This window comes from Atractosteus spatula, assembly GCF_055471065.1.
Source record: "Atractosteus spatula isolate fAtrSpa1 chromosome 10 unlocalized genomic scaffold, fAtrSpa1.hap1 SUPER_10_unloc_10, whole genome shotgun sequence".
In the NCBI taxonomy this organism is placed as follows: Eukaryota; Metazoa; Chordata; class Actinopteri; order Semionotiformes; family Lepisosteidae; genus Atractosteus; species Atractosteus spatula.
Genome location: NW_028296613.1, coordinates 113,422 through 130,683, shown reverse-complemented (window position 1 = coordinate 130,683; position 17,262 = coordinate 113,422). Strand labels below are relative to the sequence as shown.

Sequence of the window (17,262 nt, the reverse complement as noted above, 5' to 3'; positions counted from 1 at the left end):
CTGCAGTTGGAGAGATTTGATTTGAACCGATGTTCGCAGCTCAATAATCCATTCGTCCTCGAAAGAAGCAAAGGTTAGTATGTTTTGAGTGTCACCATGATCCTCTTCTCAATCCAAACGAAAGGTTTTATGTGATCCTGATCCCACTAGAAAAAGAGTCAATTTCCTCCTGCACTGATATCCCTTCAAATGTTTTATAAGAACTCTGGACGTTTATACAGTAGAAGCCTGGTCCATTTCTTCTACTAAACGAGACTATGGGAGTGAGTATTTTGATGTCGAACTGGGATTTAAATAAAGAGGAACACTACACTGCATTGGGCTACGCGTGTGACAAAACATTTACTTTCCGACCTCTCGATAGCTCAGTTGCTAGCTCTTAAGACTGTAGAAAAAGCAGCGAGTATTTCTTATATCCCAGGTCTGAATCCAGTTTGAAGGATGGTGTTTTCTTGTTCCTTAATCAAAAAGTGAAAATTGCTCATTTGTCTTTCACTTTGACATTCACCCGAAAACTCAGTATACAAAGAAGTAGAGGCTCCTGTTCTGAATAATCCTCACGTCTGATTGTTTTGCTTAGACCTTTAAAATGTACACTGTGGACTGTTTGCTCTTCCTAACACAATTAAAAAGCCGCCGACAAACTTACCGATCGGGAGTTTAGTTCAGTGATAGCGCGCACTTAAGACGCTCCGTTTTCTATCGCCGGCATCTCTGTGTTCTTTTTAAACGTGATATCTTTTATTCTTCGTGTGTGAATTTCAGGGAGACTCATAAACCCTTTGTCTGTTTTAAAGATACATTATTTTAAACCAGACATAATGAAAGACGTAGTAATAAGACACACGTACAAAACACATGAATAGTAGCGGCTCTGAACTGAATGTGGTGCTGTATGGGAACGCGATGCAAACGCCAATGGCACAATAGATAACGTGTCTGATTACGGATCAGAAGACTTTAGGTTTCTACTCCTTTCTGGTTCGTGAAGAAGATTTAAACCACACTACTCAACACTGACATCGACGTGTGTGAGGTCCTACACAACCTTACTATCGACTAGATGAGTCTTCTGTTCTATCTCCGATTCTTTCTGCACATTCCTGCTATTTCACCACCGTTATTGTAGGACAACAGCCACAGACACGAGAAGATATACTATTCCGAACAAATGTCTTAAATAATCAAGTTGAAAAGGGTGACAATAAGTTTTTGTTTCTTTAACGTAACCTTACTTTTGCCTGTAAAGTTCACATTATTTTCTGTAGCCGCAAATCCTCAATATTTCTGCTGTCTCCCGAGAAACACAAGCGTGGAGTCAAATCATATTACAGTACACAGCTGATAGTAATTTAAGTAGGGAGCTGCGTCAGCATGCGTGGGCATGCTGCAAAGGGAAAAGTATAGGTTTATTCCATGCTGAAAAGAGAAGGAAACAATGTTTCAGCTGTGGAGCCTTCTTTGATCGTGACTCGAAATAAACCTTTACCTTTACTTGTTCGTTTGATGTTAATTTATCTCCATCAAATACCTAAGAGTATCTAAACTCGACAGTTGCTTTCAGTAGCTAAAGACAGGCTATACTGCTCCAGGTGAGGCTCGAACTCACAACCTCGGCATGACTCCGCTGTGCACTGTTATATAAGTACCGCGCGCTGACCGATTGCGCCACTGGAGCTGTGCTTCTCATACAGACTGACGCTGCAGAAACACAGGGTGAAAACGGTTTCGGTTGTGGATCCATCTCCTCATGGGGAAAAGCAACAGTAAAATAGCAAGGAAAATACAAGAAAAGAAAGTGGAAGAATTGTGCTAACAGCAAAGAGGGACGGAGGGAGGTGGTCGGACAAGTAAATCAACCCGGCGGATTATTTGTAGCGACATTTTTGAGTCAATCAGCACACGGATTTCTCTTCATGTGCCTTAAGCTGTGCAGTTTGTATTTTCGATGTCGATAGGTTTCTTCAGAAGTCCAGTAAATTGACAATAATGGAAAACTAGCTGACGCACCCCGTCGTGAAGACCCTCTGTAAGGTGATTACACGTTTCATTTTCAAGTCGCCTCCTTTACACGCAATTGCAGCCCCGACACTGAGAGAAAGCATAAGAAATGGCTTCAATTTCAATGTGAAAGCGCAGTACAGGCTCTATGGCTTCACATCTTCCATCGATCACATAAAATTGCAGTAAAGCGCTCTAAATATGACTCTGAAGTACTGGGAAAGATGATTATTTTGAGCGTGCCTCCCAGGGTCTGCTACGAGGCTGAAGTTGGCTTCTTATTCGCCAGCTTCTTATTCGCGTTTTTCGTTCCACCTTAAATGCTGCTGCTGTTATGTTATGTCGCCTTTCGCCTGTAGATGGCTCTCGTCGATCAGTACTAATCCGGCTGGAATACTGTAGACATCTTCAGTGAAAGGGAATATCCAAATAAATAGCGGCTGTCCAAATTATATTTTTGTATGGAATATATTTCAGAAAATCGCAAACCAATTTTAGAAACTCATCACAACACGGACTTACACTGGGAAAGGGTGATTGCACTTTCTGCTTATTGCTACGGCCTTCCCCCCGATTATGAAAATGTCTCACAGTTCTGACACCGACGTGTGAAAGACAATGTAACAGACTATCAAAATCCTGAAGTACAAAAAATTTTAATGCACCAGTTTTTTAAATATGACCCTCTGATCTTGGCATGTCAGAATACATTGGGAAAACGTATGGCATGAATTGCAATGGCACACATTGTTGAGAATATCACTGACCTTGCCGATATTTGCAGGGGATACAAATGTTTTGCACATGTTAAACTACAACACGTAAAAATTGAGCTCCTTAGTCAATATCACCGGGAATGTCCAATAATGACAAACATCAGTAGCTACAAAGAAACTTAGACTCGCACATGGAGTTTTATCTTTGAATGGAGGGTGGGAGAGTTCATTTATACTCTCGTTGCTCATTAGCTAAATTATTTTAAAAATATGACACAGATTTGTTCAAGAAACTTGTAATCGCCTTAAAGAAAGTCTTCTTGAAGATGTGCACCAGCTAGCTCTCCACTGTCAATTGACAGGACTTTAGAAGAAACTGTTCTCATACAACCATCATACAAATTACACATCTTAAGGAACATGAAGAGAAATCTGTGTACTAAATAACATAAAACTGTCGCTGCAAATTATCACCAAGCTGTTTTATGTGTCTGACCACCTCTTTCCTACTTTGCAGCGAGCACAATTCTTTCTGTTTCTTCATCGCTATTTTACTGTCTCTTTTCCCCATGTGGAGATGGATTCACAGCCGAAACTTTAGGTCGGTTCCTGTTACTCTGTCCAATTGAAAGAGCTGTATTAAAGGCACTCCCATCTCTGCAGGAAAGTTATTGCTGCTCTCAACACAATATACTGCAGCCAAATGTGATAGTGATACTATCACTGCCTGTGGGCCACGTGTTCCTACTGTCAGCCTATTATGTCATGTTCATCCACACCCAGAAACATTACTGCTGTAGCACAAGATTTATATAGGCGCGGTCGATAGAGCATGAATCTCTTAATCTCAGAACTGTGGGTTCAGCCCCCACATTGGGTCCCTCTGTGTCAATTTGATCCTCCCAATCCTCCTAGCAGGACCTGATGGTGTACCCACTGATACCCAGTGCCTTATATGACCTTTGCGTAATTCAGCTTTCTTTCCACTTGATTCAGATTTTGATCTGAAATCATCGGCCGAACAAGAGTTTGTCTAAATCGAGGGAGATCTGCTCTCAAGAAAGTATTAAACACTTCAGCATTTACTGTTCGAATACCACACTTTGTCAAAACACTGCCGCTTCTTAAGCTAATAAGTAACAGTTTTTGAGCACGCCTTGTATTGTTAATGCTTATATTAAAAAAGCATAAATTCACATAATGGAATTTGGATGGAACAAAGTAATTCAGCCCCTATACAACATTACAAACCCACTGAAAACTGTAAAACAAACAAACAAATGAAACAACTTCAAAACAAAAAGAAAAAGAACATTAAAAACATTAAAAAGAATTTAACTGCGAGAGCTTTTTCAAGTTTTCGGTACTCCATCCAGTAGTTACGTTAAGCCTTATTCAAAGCCCAACTGCAGTAGGCAACTACACGCTCCCCATCTGGCCCCTCCTGCGCCAACACCGCGCCCAACCCCCGAGTCACTCGCGTCGGTATCTAGGACATACGGTAACCGCGGGTCGGGGTAGGCCAGCACGGGGGCCCCCACCAGAGCTTCACTTAACCGGCCGAAAGCCCGAGTCCAAGTCAAAGCGGTGGCCCTTGTTGGTGAGGCAGTGCAGTGGGGGAGCGATGCTGGCAAAGTCCTGGACGAACCTCCGATAATACGAAGCCAACCGATAATACGAAGCTGCGCAGCTCTGCGACGGTGCGGGGAGTTGGCCAGCCCCTCACTGCGGCGACCTTACCTGGGTCTGTAGCCACCCCTCGCTGTCCAACAACATGTCACCTCCCGCCGCAGGAGCTCGCACTTGCGGGGGTTGAGCCTCAGGCCAGCACGGCGGATGCAGGCCAGCACCGCCTGGAGGTTCGTCAAGGCCTGGTCGAAACACCTGGCATGAACCAGCAGGTCGTCCAGATACAGCACACACTGGTTCCACAGGACCGATGCCAGCACCTTCTCCATCAGCGTCTCGAAAGTTGCCGGGGCATTGCACAGGCCAAAGGGCATGACAGTAAACTGCCAGAGGCCCTGGCCGATGGAAAAGGCCGTCTTCGGTCGAGCATCGGGAGCGAGCGGTACCTGCCAGTAGCCGCAGCGGAGGTCCAGGGAGCTGAACCAGGTCGACCCGGTGATGTAGTCCAGGGCGTCGTCTATCCTCGGCAGGGGGTAGGAATCTTTCCAGGTGACCTCATTGACCTTGCGGTAGTTCACGCAGAACCTCCACGAGCCGTCTTTTTTTCGGAGAAGTATAGCTGGCGCCGACCACAGGCTCAATCACCCCCGCTGTGACAATCTCCCAGATTTTTTCTTCGGCGGCAGTACGCTTGGCGTGAGCCATGTGTCCCGGTGGGATGCAGATGGGCTGAGCGTCGCCAGTGTTGATGTTGTGTTGGACCAGGGCAGTGCGGGTGCAGTCCTCATCCCTTGCCGCAAAGAGGTCCTCGTTTTGGGCGAGTAGTTCCTGGAGCCGCTGCCACTGGTCCCAATCGAGGCCCTCGCAGCTTCGCTGGTAGAGGTCCTCAATGGCGCGCCTCGCTTCCACGCAATGCTCGGCCCCCGCCACCACCACCGCCACCTTGTCAGGCCCCCCGGGTGATTCAGGGGCAGGATCCGGCACGCTCGCTCCCCGGCTCGCAGGCCCGGTCCGCCCCTGCGACTGCCACCGCCACTGCCTCTTTTTCTCCCGTCTCCGGCAAGCCCGTGTCCCTCGGCCTTCGCCGGGCCTGCCCTCCACCAGGTGAAGTCGCTCCCCCTGCCACACCAACTCCTGCCATCCCAAGTCCAAACTGGTCCCCACTCGCTGCAGCAGGTCCAGCCCCAGGATGCAGTCCTCCTGGATGGGTGCAAGGTAGCAGGCGCACCGTCGCTGTACCCAGACGGAAGGCAAGCACCTGTTTCCCTGTTTCGGCACGGCTCTTCGGGTAAGAGGGCCTTGAGAAAGGCCTGAAGAGCCATCTCCCGCTGCGCCTCCCGGGGGAAAGCCGGGTATCCTCGGCGGGCAAGGAACATGACATCAGCGGCGACCGGGCCCAGCCGGAGAGCTGCTGCCAGCGCCGCGTATTCACCTCAGTCCTCCTCTGGGACATCCAGGAGAACCTGGCAGGCCACTCCTTCCAGCGCCGCCGCCAGGTGGCCGGCCATCTCTGCCCGGCTCCAGCCATTTGTCCGGGCCGCGAGCTGGAACTGAGCCTCGTAGGTTTCCCAAGGCGCTTCCCCGTCGTAGCGACCGGGTCGCACCCGCGCTGGCGGGTGTGGGAATAGCTGGCCGACTCCGGCAGGGAGGGCATCTTCTCTCTTGGGCATCCACTGGGCAGGAGTAGTGGGCAGTCGCCCCAATTCTACCAGCGAGACCACTACTGGGTAGCCCTGGTAAGGGCTGTGGCCACCTGTCGCACCCAGGAGTTGCTCAGGCTCTGTATGTGCGCTGCCGGTGGGTTCAGTCTCTTTTAGGGTTAGCCGGCGCTTGACAAAATCAGTGAATGTCTGCCATGGTCTGTCCATCCTGCCCGCTTCTGACACCAATGTAACATTTTTCAGGTTCCCTCAGGACAAAGGACAAGTGGAGACATGATCGTAAACCAAGCGACGGCTTTATTCTCCAAACAAAACCACACAAAAACCAAACACAGGCTATACACACATGAGGAGACCGACAGAACACTTACACGTGGTTAGGGTGGTAACTCGTTAACTTCGGGCTATACACTTATAGAGCTATACAGGACACTAAAACTACTATCACAATATTTACGTATGCAGATACATATCATCCTGCTGACCCTCAGACTCCCCCCGGCTACAACTCCCAGCCTGCTTTGCGGTACTATGAGCGCCTAGGTGCGCTTCCTCCTCACCACTGGGCGAGGGCGTTAAGGTATTATGCTATTGGCTTGTTTGTTTATTACCAAATAGATTTACCGCTGTAAAAGTAAACTTTATAGTTGTGTTCAGAGGCTATTGGGAATCTTTTGCGTTTGCAACGTTTTTTAGGAACACGTATTTTGTTTGTGGCAATGTACACTTTGTAGTGTTAAACGGGGATTGCTGCCCCAGTGTCTCCAACCAGTTATTAAATCTCCGTCTCAGAAGAAATTATTGAGGGTACTGCAAAATGTGAGAAATTCCGAGACCTTCACAAATTCTTGAACGTTGTGCAAGTCCTGTATGGTCGCCATGTTTGTGGAGATCAGGGCAAGGCTGCTCTCATCACGGGTGAGAGCTCGCGAGAATTGTGATGTAGGGGCTGCCCTTCCTGCTGGGGTCAGTTGTAATGAACTGAAAGCAGCACCCCAAACTGGAATTCAGCCTTAAGACCAGAAGCAACAAATGTGGCCGCTGAAATTAGCCCCCTGTTTAACTTGAATTGTTTTTAGTGTTGACAGCATGAAGTCTGCAGAATAATTTCTTGCTTAGAATGTTTTTTCTTTCCATTTACAATGATTTTTTTTTCCTTTTGTCTGTTTGCATATCATACATCAGCTCCACTGTTATACTCCTGTTTTTTAAATTATTTCATATATTTTCTCCTGTGATTCCTCATTTGGTTACCTTATATTTCTTCATTAATTATGGGTTTTCTTATCCATTCAGCCCTGTTTGCTGGGTTGTTAGATGGTCTAATTTCCAGTTTCGTCTCCTATGTGTTCCGATCATTTGATCGCAGCTCGTCTGAAAAAGGTCTTTACACCCTGTATCATTCACACCACACTGTGTTGCAGACAGTAGCTGCGGTCACCCACTTTATCTGTCTCTGGAGCTGTAATCGAGAGCATTATCAGATATGGTATTTCAGTGTGGTTCGGTCATCTATCAGTTCATTTTAAATGGCAAATGACCCGCCTCATCCAGACAGCTTTCAAGGTCAAGGGAGTGAAACAGCAGCCCTCCCCGCAGGCCATCTTTGAAAAATCCCTAATCAGACAGACAGGAACAATGATATCAGATCCTTCCCACATCCTCAACCCTGAATACCAACTTCTTCCTTCGGGCAAACGTTTCAGGGTTCCCAAAGGTAAGTGAAACGGATACAAAGATTCCTTTGTTCCACTATGCATTACAGCTGTCAACACAAAAATGTCAAGGATAAACAATTTTGACTCTTACAACCCACCTGAGTGCAATATGTTTTTGCGATGTGTTATAAACGTTCCATGTTATGTGTTCTACTGTACATGTGCAATAGAATGATGTGCAGTGTTTTTCTTATTTTTTGTAATAGTGTAATGTGCAATGATTTTATTTTCTTCTCTCTTTTTGTGCATGCTATTTAAATGTACAGGAGTGCTGGGTGTCCATACAAAATTCCCTCAGGGGACAATAAAAGTCTTATCTCTTTGCTGGAATTTTTTTTTGCCCATCTGTTGAGAGAATTGAAGTGTGAAAGAGCGTGAGGTGTTAAAGTAGCTCCTGTCAGGTTTATTATATTGCTGTTGCTTTGTTTGAATATACTGTTATCTATTGTGGGAATTAAAAAAAATCATCTGTGTTAGTGTGGGTGTTGCTCTGTAAATGGCTGACTTAGCTTTTAACTCATCATTCTGTAAGGTACAAAACAGAGCAGAAGATATATAGGACTTTATTGATCCTGAAGGGAAATTGATGTGTTACAGCAGTCCAAGACAAGCCAAAAAAAACAGAAAACCAGACACCAGAATAGACGAAAAATTAAGATGCGTACAGCAATACAAAATAAATATTAAAAAAATCACTTAAATAGAAATATAAAAGACTCTTTTCACAGGTCCCAGGCTCTTACACAGTCGGGTCTCCCTGGGGGGCGGCGTTTATTTGAACATCTCTCCAGGCTCCGTTCTTGTGCCTGTGTCTTCTGTAAGTCTCTCTTTCAGCGAACTCAGAGCAAGAGCTGCTGCCCTCTAGTGGTTACTGAAGTAGGGGGACGAACTGACATCACCTCTTCATGTGGTTTAAGCAGCTGGAGTCACATTAGAACATCCCCAGATAGGGTGGACATAATACGGTCACTACTGTCATGAGTCTGTTATGCAGCTGTCGCTGGGAACATTTTAATATTTAACTGAAACTGCTTTCCAGTGAACATTAATACATGCATGAACTAATACGAATGTCATTTAGTAATGGCGAACTTCAATGTCTGTCTTTGTTCGTAGCTGTATTACAGCTGGTGAATGTAGAGCCATGTGCGATGTGAGGGCGTGGTGTGTGAGAGTGGGTTTTCAGAGATCATGGGGAGCAGAGCGATCTGAAATGAAGGAAAGGCACGTTTAACTGGGGTGTAAACCTGAAATGTGTTCGGTCACCTCTGAGTGTCAGTTGAATAGATGTGTCTTTTGTTATTTGGATGGGACTCCACCCTCTTGGCTCTCAGGGTAAAGCAGGGATATGGAGAAAAGGTTGTTTAGTCAAATGGAAGGGTACGTTTGTACCCCACCCCCACCACCCTTTATGTACAGAGGAGCCTCCTGTCCTGACTGGAGGAGCTCACCCAGGTGTGTCTGGAGAGAAGCCAGGGTCTCGGCTTCCACCACAGGGATGGGCGGCTTGTTCCACACCCCTGCCCCACTCTGTGTACAGAAGACCCTCCTGTCCTGGAGAAGCTCACCCAGCTGTGTCTGGAGAGAAGCGAAGGAATAAGCTTCAACAACACGGCCGGGCAGCTTGTTCCCCACCCCCACCACCCTCTGTGTACAGAAGAGCTTCCTGTCCTGAGTGGAGGAGCTCACCCAGCTGTGTCTGGAGAGAAGCCAGGGTATCGGCTTAAACTACAGGGCTGGGCAGCTTGTATCACAGACGGCAAAGGAATCAGACTGCTCCCATCGAGACCATTTTATTGTGCAGTTCCATTATTTCACACCATACAGATGGGGATCAGGCACATGAATTACACCGCGTGTGGGGGATCCCAAGTATGACATTGTGGAGCTACGTGACAGTCACCCCCCTCACTTAAGCTGTCCAAATACCATTAATGAACATAGTCAAAAAGGTGCATTTGAAATTTTCTGCAGTCACACTAGAAACACGGACATGACCAAACCCCCCTGCTGTAGACCAGCAACACCCTAGCCTTGATTCTAGTCTGCATGATAACCCCTCACCAGAACCCCAGGAGCAGGGAAAAGCAATTCCCATCCTCCATGACATCATAAATCACCACATGACATCATCAAGAAACTAGACAGATGGCCTAGCAGGGACCCCATTATAATGCAGGAAGCGCAGAGGCCGTGAGAGAGCTCTTCCCGGTCCTCGTGCTCCTGCCTCAGACGTCGATGGCCATGTCCTGGGAGAGGCTCGGCTGCTTCAGCTCTTGCAGGGCCCGGTCGTACTCCCTCTGCAGCTGCTCTGCAGACAGACTGGAGGGGCGTAGGGCCAGGAAGCTGTAGGCGTCTTCACAGTGAGAGAACTTCTCCCCCCCACTGGAGCAGCAGGCACACAGCACCTGGAAGGACTGCAGTGTGTGTGTGTGTGCGTGTGTGTGTGCGTGTGCATGCGTTGCATTGATGTAAACAGTACAAATGTGTAGTGTGTATACAGTATAGTTGGGTGTAGAGTGTGGTTGTGTGTATTGTGTATACAGATCAGTGGTGTGTAAAGTGTGTATGTGTTGATGTATGTAGTACGAATGTGCATGCATGTGTAGTGTGTCGTTGTGTGTATTGTGAATACAGATCAGTTGTGTGTACAGTGTGTGTATGTGTTGCGATGATGTGTACAGTATGAATGTGTGCGTGTGTAGTGTATATACAGTATAGTTGGGTGTAGAGTGTGATTGTGTGTACGCGTTGCGTTGATGGATATAGTACGAATGTGTGTACATGTGTAGTGTGTATACAGTACAGTGGGGTGTAGGGTGTGATTGTGTGTACAGTGTGTATACGTTGTGTTGATGTATGTAGTACGAATGTGTCTGTGTGTGTAGTGTGTATACAGTATAGTAGGGTGTAGAGTGCGATTGTGTCAGATCAATTGTGTGTATACACTGTGTTGGTGTGTACGTTGCGATTGTAGTCAGAATGTGTGTGGTGTGCATTTGTGCACAGTGTGTAGATGTGTGGAGAAAAATGGCAGTTATTAACTCTAAAATGAATGACTGTCCTAAAATATCGTAGTTTCCTTATTTCCAGCTACTGTAGACAGCTACCCATCTGACTGACGGAGGCTCCCACTGAAATTCGGGAGAGAAAATCACACCACCGATCTGCCCCTCTGCCCCTCCACCCACCTGCTCCGCCTCATCCAGGCTCTTCAGGTACTCCTCCTTGAAGTCCTGGATGTAATCCAGGAAGCTCTCTCCCGCCTCTGTCTTCTGCCCCAGGCTGGCGATGGCCACCCGGGCAGTGTCGCAGAAGTTGTGCAGCCTCAGCAGGATCTGCTGGACGCGGGACAGGCAGCGTTGCACTTCCTGCAGCTGCTTGGGCTTCCCGAGCTTCCCTGAGGGAGAGGGAGAGAGGGAGAGGGGTGGGCAGCAAGCAACAGGCACAAGGCAGGATTCACCCTGGACAGGACAGCAGTCCATCACAGGACACACACACACACACACACACACACAGGACAGGATGCCAGTCCATCACAGGACACACACACACTTACACACCCTGGACAGGATGCCAGTCCATCACAGGACACACACACACACACTCACCCCGGACAGGACACCAGTCCATCACAGGACACACACACTCACACCCCCTGGACAGGCCGCCAGTCCATCACAGGACACACACAAACTCACACACCCTGGACAGGATGCCAGTCCATCACAGGACACACACACACTCTCACACCCCCTGGACAGGCCGCCAGTCCATCACAGGACACACACACACTCTCACACCCCCTGGACAGGCCGCCAGTCCATCACAGGACACACACACACACTTACACACCCTGGACAGGACGCCAGTCCATCACAGGACACGCACACACTTACACACCCTGGACAGGACGCCAGTCCATCACAGGACACACACACACACACATACATGCTGGACAGGACTCCAGTCCATCACAGGACACACACACACACACGCTGGACGGCCTGCACGCGGTTGAGCTCGGCCGCGTTGTCCCAGATCTCCTGGGCGAGGCGGTTGTCCTCCCCGAAGAGGTGGCGCAGCTCGCCCTCCAGGGCGCTCAGGCGGGCGTTGTTGCTCTTGTCGCTGTAGGCCCAGCAGCCGCCCTGGCGCCGCCTCTTCTCCGCCAGCTTGTCCTGGATCTGCCGGCCCACCCGGGCCTTCTCCTCGCTCAGCCGTGCCAGCCGGTCCTTCAGGGCGTGGGCCTGTGCCCGCAGAGCCTCCGCCTCCTGCGTCTTCTTCTCCCTCTCCTGCTGCTCGCTCTCCCGGACCGCCTTCACGTCGCTGCAGGTGCTGGCCACGCTGCCATTCAGGCTCTCGTACCTGCGGCCAGGAGAGTGAGAGAGAGAGAGATAGTCAGGGGTTCATCCAGCCGGTGACAGAGACTAGACTAAAGAGAGGGTCCCACACTGACAGGCCGGTGGAACTGAGTTTCTTCAGTCTGAAGGGAGTGTCCCACACTGACAGGCCGGAGGAACTGAGTCTCTTTAGTTTGAAGGGAGTGTCCCACACTGACAGGATGGAGGAACTGAGTCTCTTCAGTCTGAAGGGCGAATCCCGCACTGACAGGCTGGAGGAACTTTTAAGTCTGAAGGGAGTGTAAAACTATCTGAAAGTGGTTGAAAGCGGAGAACAGAAAACACCTCTTTGCACAAAGGGTGGTGGGGGTGTGGAACAAGGTGCCCAGCTCTGTGGTTGAAAACTGGCTACTTTCACACCATTGCAGCCTCGGATCCAATAACCATTAAAACAGGCTAGACCAGTTAGAAATGAAAAAGAAGACTTGGCCCTTCTTATGTTCTCACGACAGAGAAAAACGAGTGCCTTGGGGGGGGGAAACGAACGTGAGACTTGACGTATCGTTCAGTAGCCTTTATCCATTTGCACAGCTGTTCAGTTGTACCCTTCCACCTTGAGGCTGACTGAACTCTGATTAAAATGATGAGAATGATACTTAACCCTCTTCCCCAAGAGAGCATCAACAGACCCAGCAGCCGCGAGCTGGAATTCCCCAGAGGAAATAAAGATGTGTACTTTTCCACGACATTATGCATTATATCCTTCTGGATCAGGGTCTTGGACAGCTCCAGGCTGACCCGGGCCGCTGCGTTTGCTGGTCCCTCACCGCCTGCCGAATCGCTGGGAACACCCGTTTCATGACGTCGGTCCCCACGTTGGCGCACTTCGGGGGGGAAGAACCAGAAATGAGAGAGAAAAGTAAAGATACTTGTTCCCCACCCCCACCACCCTCTGTGTACAGAAGATCCTCCTGTCCTGACTGGAGGAGCTCACCCAGCTGTGTCAGTACAGACGTGCTGCCTCCCCCCCCATCAGTTTTAAATACACTTCCAGGCAGTGGTCCACTACACGAGCATCACTATTAGTGCTGCTGGGCCAGCAATAATGATATTTAAAGGGCGCGTCGCCTACCTGTAAAAACGTAGCCGCCGTGGAGATGCACAGCTTGCGCGACTCCGTGCCCCGCTGGTGGACTTTGGTCTCCAGATCCGGGTACAGGCAGAGGCTGAAGTAGGACACCTTGAACAGCACGGCCGCCTTCTGCACCACGGAGACCAGCTCCTGGAGCTGGATCACCGACTGCACCGCGTGGAAGCCGGCCTGGACTGCGGGCGCACGCAGGCAGAGAGAGAGAGAAACCGGACAGGAGGCTGTGTTAAGAAATCTGCCGCGGGCCATAAGATGGGAGGGGAGGAGACCCTTCAAATGCAGCTGCTTCGGCCGCTGCAGGAAAAGCTCGTCCCAGCAGCAGGGAGGAAAGAACCGGGAGTTTGCGCCGTTCCAGAAGGGGGAACCACAGCGCTGTTTTCACTTAAATCCAAAAATAAAAATTAATTTTCTAGAACATCGATGAGGAAATGGTGGTAACCAAGATCTAATAAGCGGGTCTTTTAGTAGTAACGAGTAACTTTTTTTACTTGTTGTTTGAGGACGCCTCATTGTTGAAGAGAGCCGAGCGGCTGATAATTAAGCCCTTTTCCGCCAGAGGGCGCCCCAAGTCCTATCAAACTTCCATCAGGTCTATGCGTTCCCACAGTTAAGCCATTTTGACATAAGGAAGAGATTCCCGAGGACAATATAACCACCCGCGGCTGTTTTGGGGGGCATTCATTTTCGATTTTGTAAATTAGATCTCACTTGACGCTGCTCAAGAACGTCATCTTTGATTTTCTCAGACTTCCGTCTTTATAATATAACGGGATGAGAAGTTCTTTCGTTTAACAGCGTCTGATCTTTAAGCCGACTTGTCACGCACATGGCATGCAGTCGGTGATCCTTTTTTCGACCTCGGAGGTACCAACACACCTACCTTTGTTCTCCGCCATTTTTGTTGCTGATCTTCTTTACTTCTGGAAAAGAGAGAGACGGAGATCAAAATGTTTTTTTTTTTAATAGCTTGGTTTCTCCCTCCCCCGTCTTTTTAAAAAATGTGTGGTAAGTATTTGCTCTTCCTTTCCTTGCAACTCTGTCACCCTAAACGTCACCCAGGCGAGGCTCCCCACTAGTGGGGGTGGAGGGGATCCCCATGACCTGGAGAGAGCTGGAGAGTCCGGAAAGGCGCTATATAGGTGGAAGGGGGTTGAATAATATGAGCTGCACCCCCCTTTTGGGTAAGATTAAACTTTTCCAGGGTCCTTCATTATAGGGGCGGCTCCGACGTGCGTGTTTGCGTCTTCGTTCGTGAATATAGGGTCGCTGGTGTGTTTCTGCCGGTGCCTCGCTGTATCTAATGAATTAATTCCTTATATACAAAGGAGCGGAGGGCGGAGCGCGGAGCGGTGGCTCTGTAGCTCAGGATCTGCGCCTGGGGCTGGAAGGGTCTGCCGGTTCTGCGCTCTGACCCCCAGCTTCTCTCTCCCTGTCTGTGTGTCTCATGGAGAGCAAGCTGGGGTCTGTGAAAAGACACATTCCTCATGCAAGAAATTGTATAGGGCTAATTAAAGTAATCTCATCTTATTTTATAGCTGCTGCCTCTACCGCGTTTGCTGGGGATCGGAGTGAAGTTGCAAATTCTTACCGAATGACAGTTCTAGTGCTCTTCACACGAGACAGGGGAACCCGAAAGAAAGCCACGCGCGTGTCCCTTTTTAATCCTCATTGCGTTACGCATCGGTCATTAAAACCCCCCCACAGACGCAGATCTGAACCTTTCTGATTGGAACAGGAACCCCGACACACCCACAGCCCTGCACCGTGAAAGAATGCAGCGCGGGTTCATTCCACTCAGAAAAGCAGAAACGGACACGCTGGGTTTTTTTTTCTCTCCACGTTTCGGCGTGTAGTTAACTTTTAAGCCTGCTTAACACACACACACACACTGGACAGGACACCAGTCCATCACAGGACACACACACACACTCTGGACAGGACACTAGTCCATCACAGGACACACACTCCGTGCTCGCGTAGGATCGGCGCGTCCGTGTGACCCTGGATCGTGGATTAATATCGGCGTACCCACCCCGACACACAATGCAGAGCAAAACCCGCAAACCCGCAGGCCGGCCCGATCAAGCGCGGAGAGATGGGCAAGCTGATCGCGCGGGGCAGCAGCCACGCAGAAGAGGACCGAGCTCAAATACGCACCGAGGAGCTGCTGGAAACGCGCGGAGCCGGCTGCATTGCTGAAGATGGTCTGATCTTCGCGGCGGAAAGGAATAAAAGCGTGCAAGAGGAGGAAGAGGGGGGCAGGTTGGCGATACACACCTGTGTGCGCGCGGCCCCGCCCCTCGAACCCCTCACCCCGCGCGACACGCAGCCTTTCCTGCTGAAACGGGTGATTTCTGAAGAGGTGGGAGTTTTCCAGGCAAGTCAAGATAAGAACAGGCGTCGGCTTTCCCCAACCGTCCGTTGTCCAACCCAGCTGTCCCAGTGGGCAAAAGACGTATAATATACGTCTATTAAACGCATACCTTAGACGTCTAAATGTGGTCTGCAATTCGTCTAGAATGAAATTCTAATATACGTCTAAAGTTATACGTCTATGTTTAGACGTTCATTATACATAAATGGTTGGAGTTCTATTATACGGATAAATTTAGAGGACTATTATACATATATGGTTGGAGTTCCGGATAACTTTAGAGGTCTATTATACGGATAACTTTAGAGGACTATTATACGTATATGGTTAGAGGTCAATTATACGGATAACTTTAGAGGTCTATTATACGTATATGGTTAGAGGTCTATTATACATCAAAGATAGGTTTTATAGGTGTAGAAACAAACCAAGCCAATGATTAGGTTTAGAAATGTATTCTGAAAATACACATTCACACCTGAAACATATGTATTTCAAATTATACATTGTATACAATCAATCAACAATCAACATATGGGCAATAATCATAAAAAACACAACTAGTCTTAAACTTCAGCTACAAATTCTGGTAACATGGCAATATACAGTATAGTAATGACAAACACAAACTAATTACATTAACACACTAACTCAAAACCACATTTTGATTCAAATATACATTTTAAAATGTACAACTTCTATATTTCCAAGAAAAAAAATATTACAATGGAAGTTAAGACGATTTTTGTCCACTATTTGCAAACCCTGTCTAATTGTCCTAACAGTTAGAACCAAAAACCTATTATTTTCAGTGTCCAGATCTCCTGGCCCCCTGCCTTGCATATGCATTCTTCAAGTAACACATTGCGTGCTCCTTTATTTCTTTTTCTGTTGATGTAGGGTGGGACTTCAGCAACTAGGAGTATACGGCACTCTGCACAGTGTACGAAGTAAATTATTTTGCAGTAATTAATTTATTATATTTACTATATTTATTATACACGTGTAAATTAATTACTGCAAAATAATTTACTTCGTACACTGTGCAGAGTGCCGTATACTCCTAGTTGCGGCACACACGATACATACTGTACAGTAAAAAGCCTCAGGCACTGTGTTAGATGTGTTTTCGACGTTATATATGAGTTTATTAATGTCGTCGATTTTACGGTTGCAATTCGACGTTGATTATACGTCGAGGCGACGTATATATACGTATAGCCGTATTTTCGCCGTGAATATACGTATATTCGACGAATCAATGCCCACTGGGGTGTCTCTCGGGGCGCGTCCCCAGTCTCTGTCGCGTCCCGCCTTTCACTTGCATGTGAACACACCTGCATCCACGAGGGGCCCGTTCAGCCCGTGGGACCCTTCCGCCCCGTTTGCTGGTGAAGAATTAATTGTTCCGAGGAGCTCATCCAGCTGTGTCCTGAGAGAGGCTTTAACAACAGGTTGGGCAGCCTGTTAATAATAATTAATAACTCCTTACACTTCTATAGCGCTTTCCTGGACTCTCCACTCTCCAGCTCTTCCCAGGTCACGGGGATCCCCTGTAGCCCCACCTGGATGATGCTCCAGTCCACTCAGTACACAGCAGCTCTCAGTGGGGAGGAGAGCAGAGGGATAGATAGATACTTTATTGATCCCGTGAGGGAAATTGCAGTGCAACA

General features: G+C 48.2%; 1 protein-coding gene and 1 non-coding gene across 2 annotated transcripts; both read right to left on the bottom strand.

The window, feature by feature from the left end:
- Window positions 1-1,584: 1,584 nt before the first annotated feature.
- trnai-uau (transfer RNA isoleucine (anticodon UAU)) lies at window positions 1,585-1,678 on the bottom strand. Its single transcript has 2 exons — window positions 1,641-1,678; window positions 1,585-1,620 (listed from the first exon to the last, which is right to left on the bottom strand). It is a non-coding gene; the product is annotated as a tRNA-Ile (tRNA).
- A 7,824-nt stretch (window positions 1,679-9,502) lies between these two features.
- On the bottom strand, window positions 9,503-16,932 carry LOC148813162 (uncharacterized). Its single transcript, XM_088908427.1, has 7 exons — window positions 16,927-16,932; window positions 15,373-15,649; window positions 14,096-14,135; window positions 13,198-13,391; window positions 12,802-12,949; window positions 10,917-12,090; window positions 9,503-10,601 (listed from the first exon to the last, which is right to left on the bottom strand). The coding sequence occupies exons 1-6, from the start codon at window positions 16,930-16,932 to the stop codon at window positions 11,700-11,702; spliced, it is 1,056 nt and encodes a 351-aa protein (XP_088764553.1). The 3' UTR covers window positions 9,503-10,601; window positions 10,917-11,699.
- Between the last annotated feature and the right edge of the window lie 330 nt (window positions 16,933-17,262).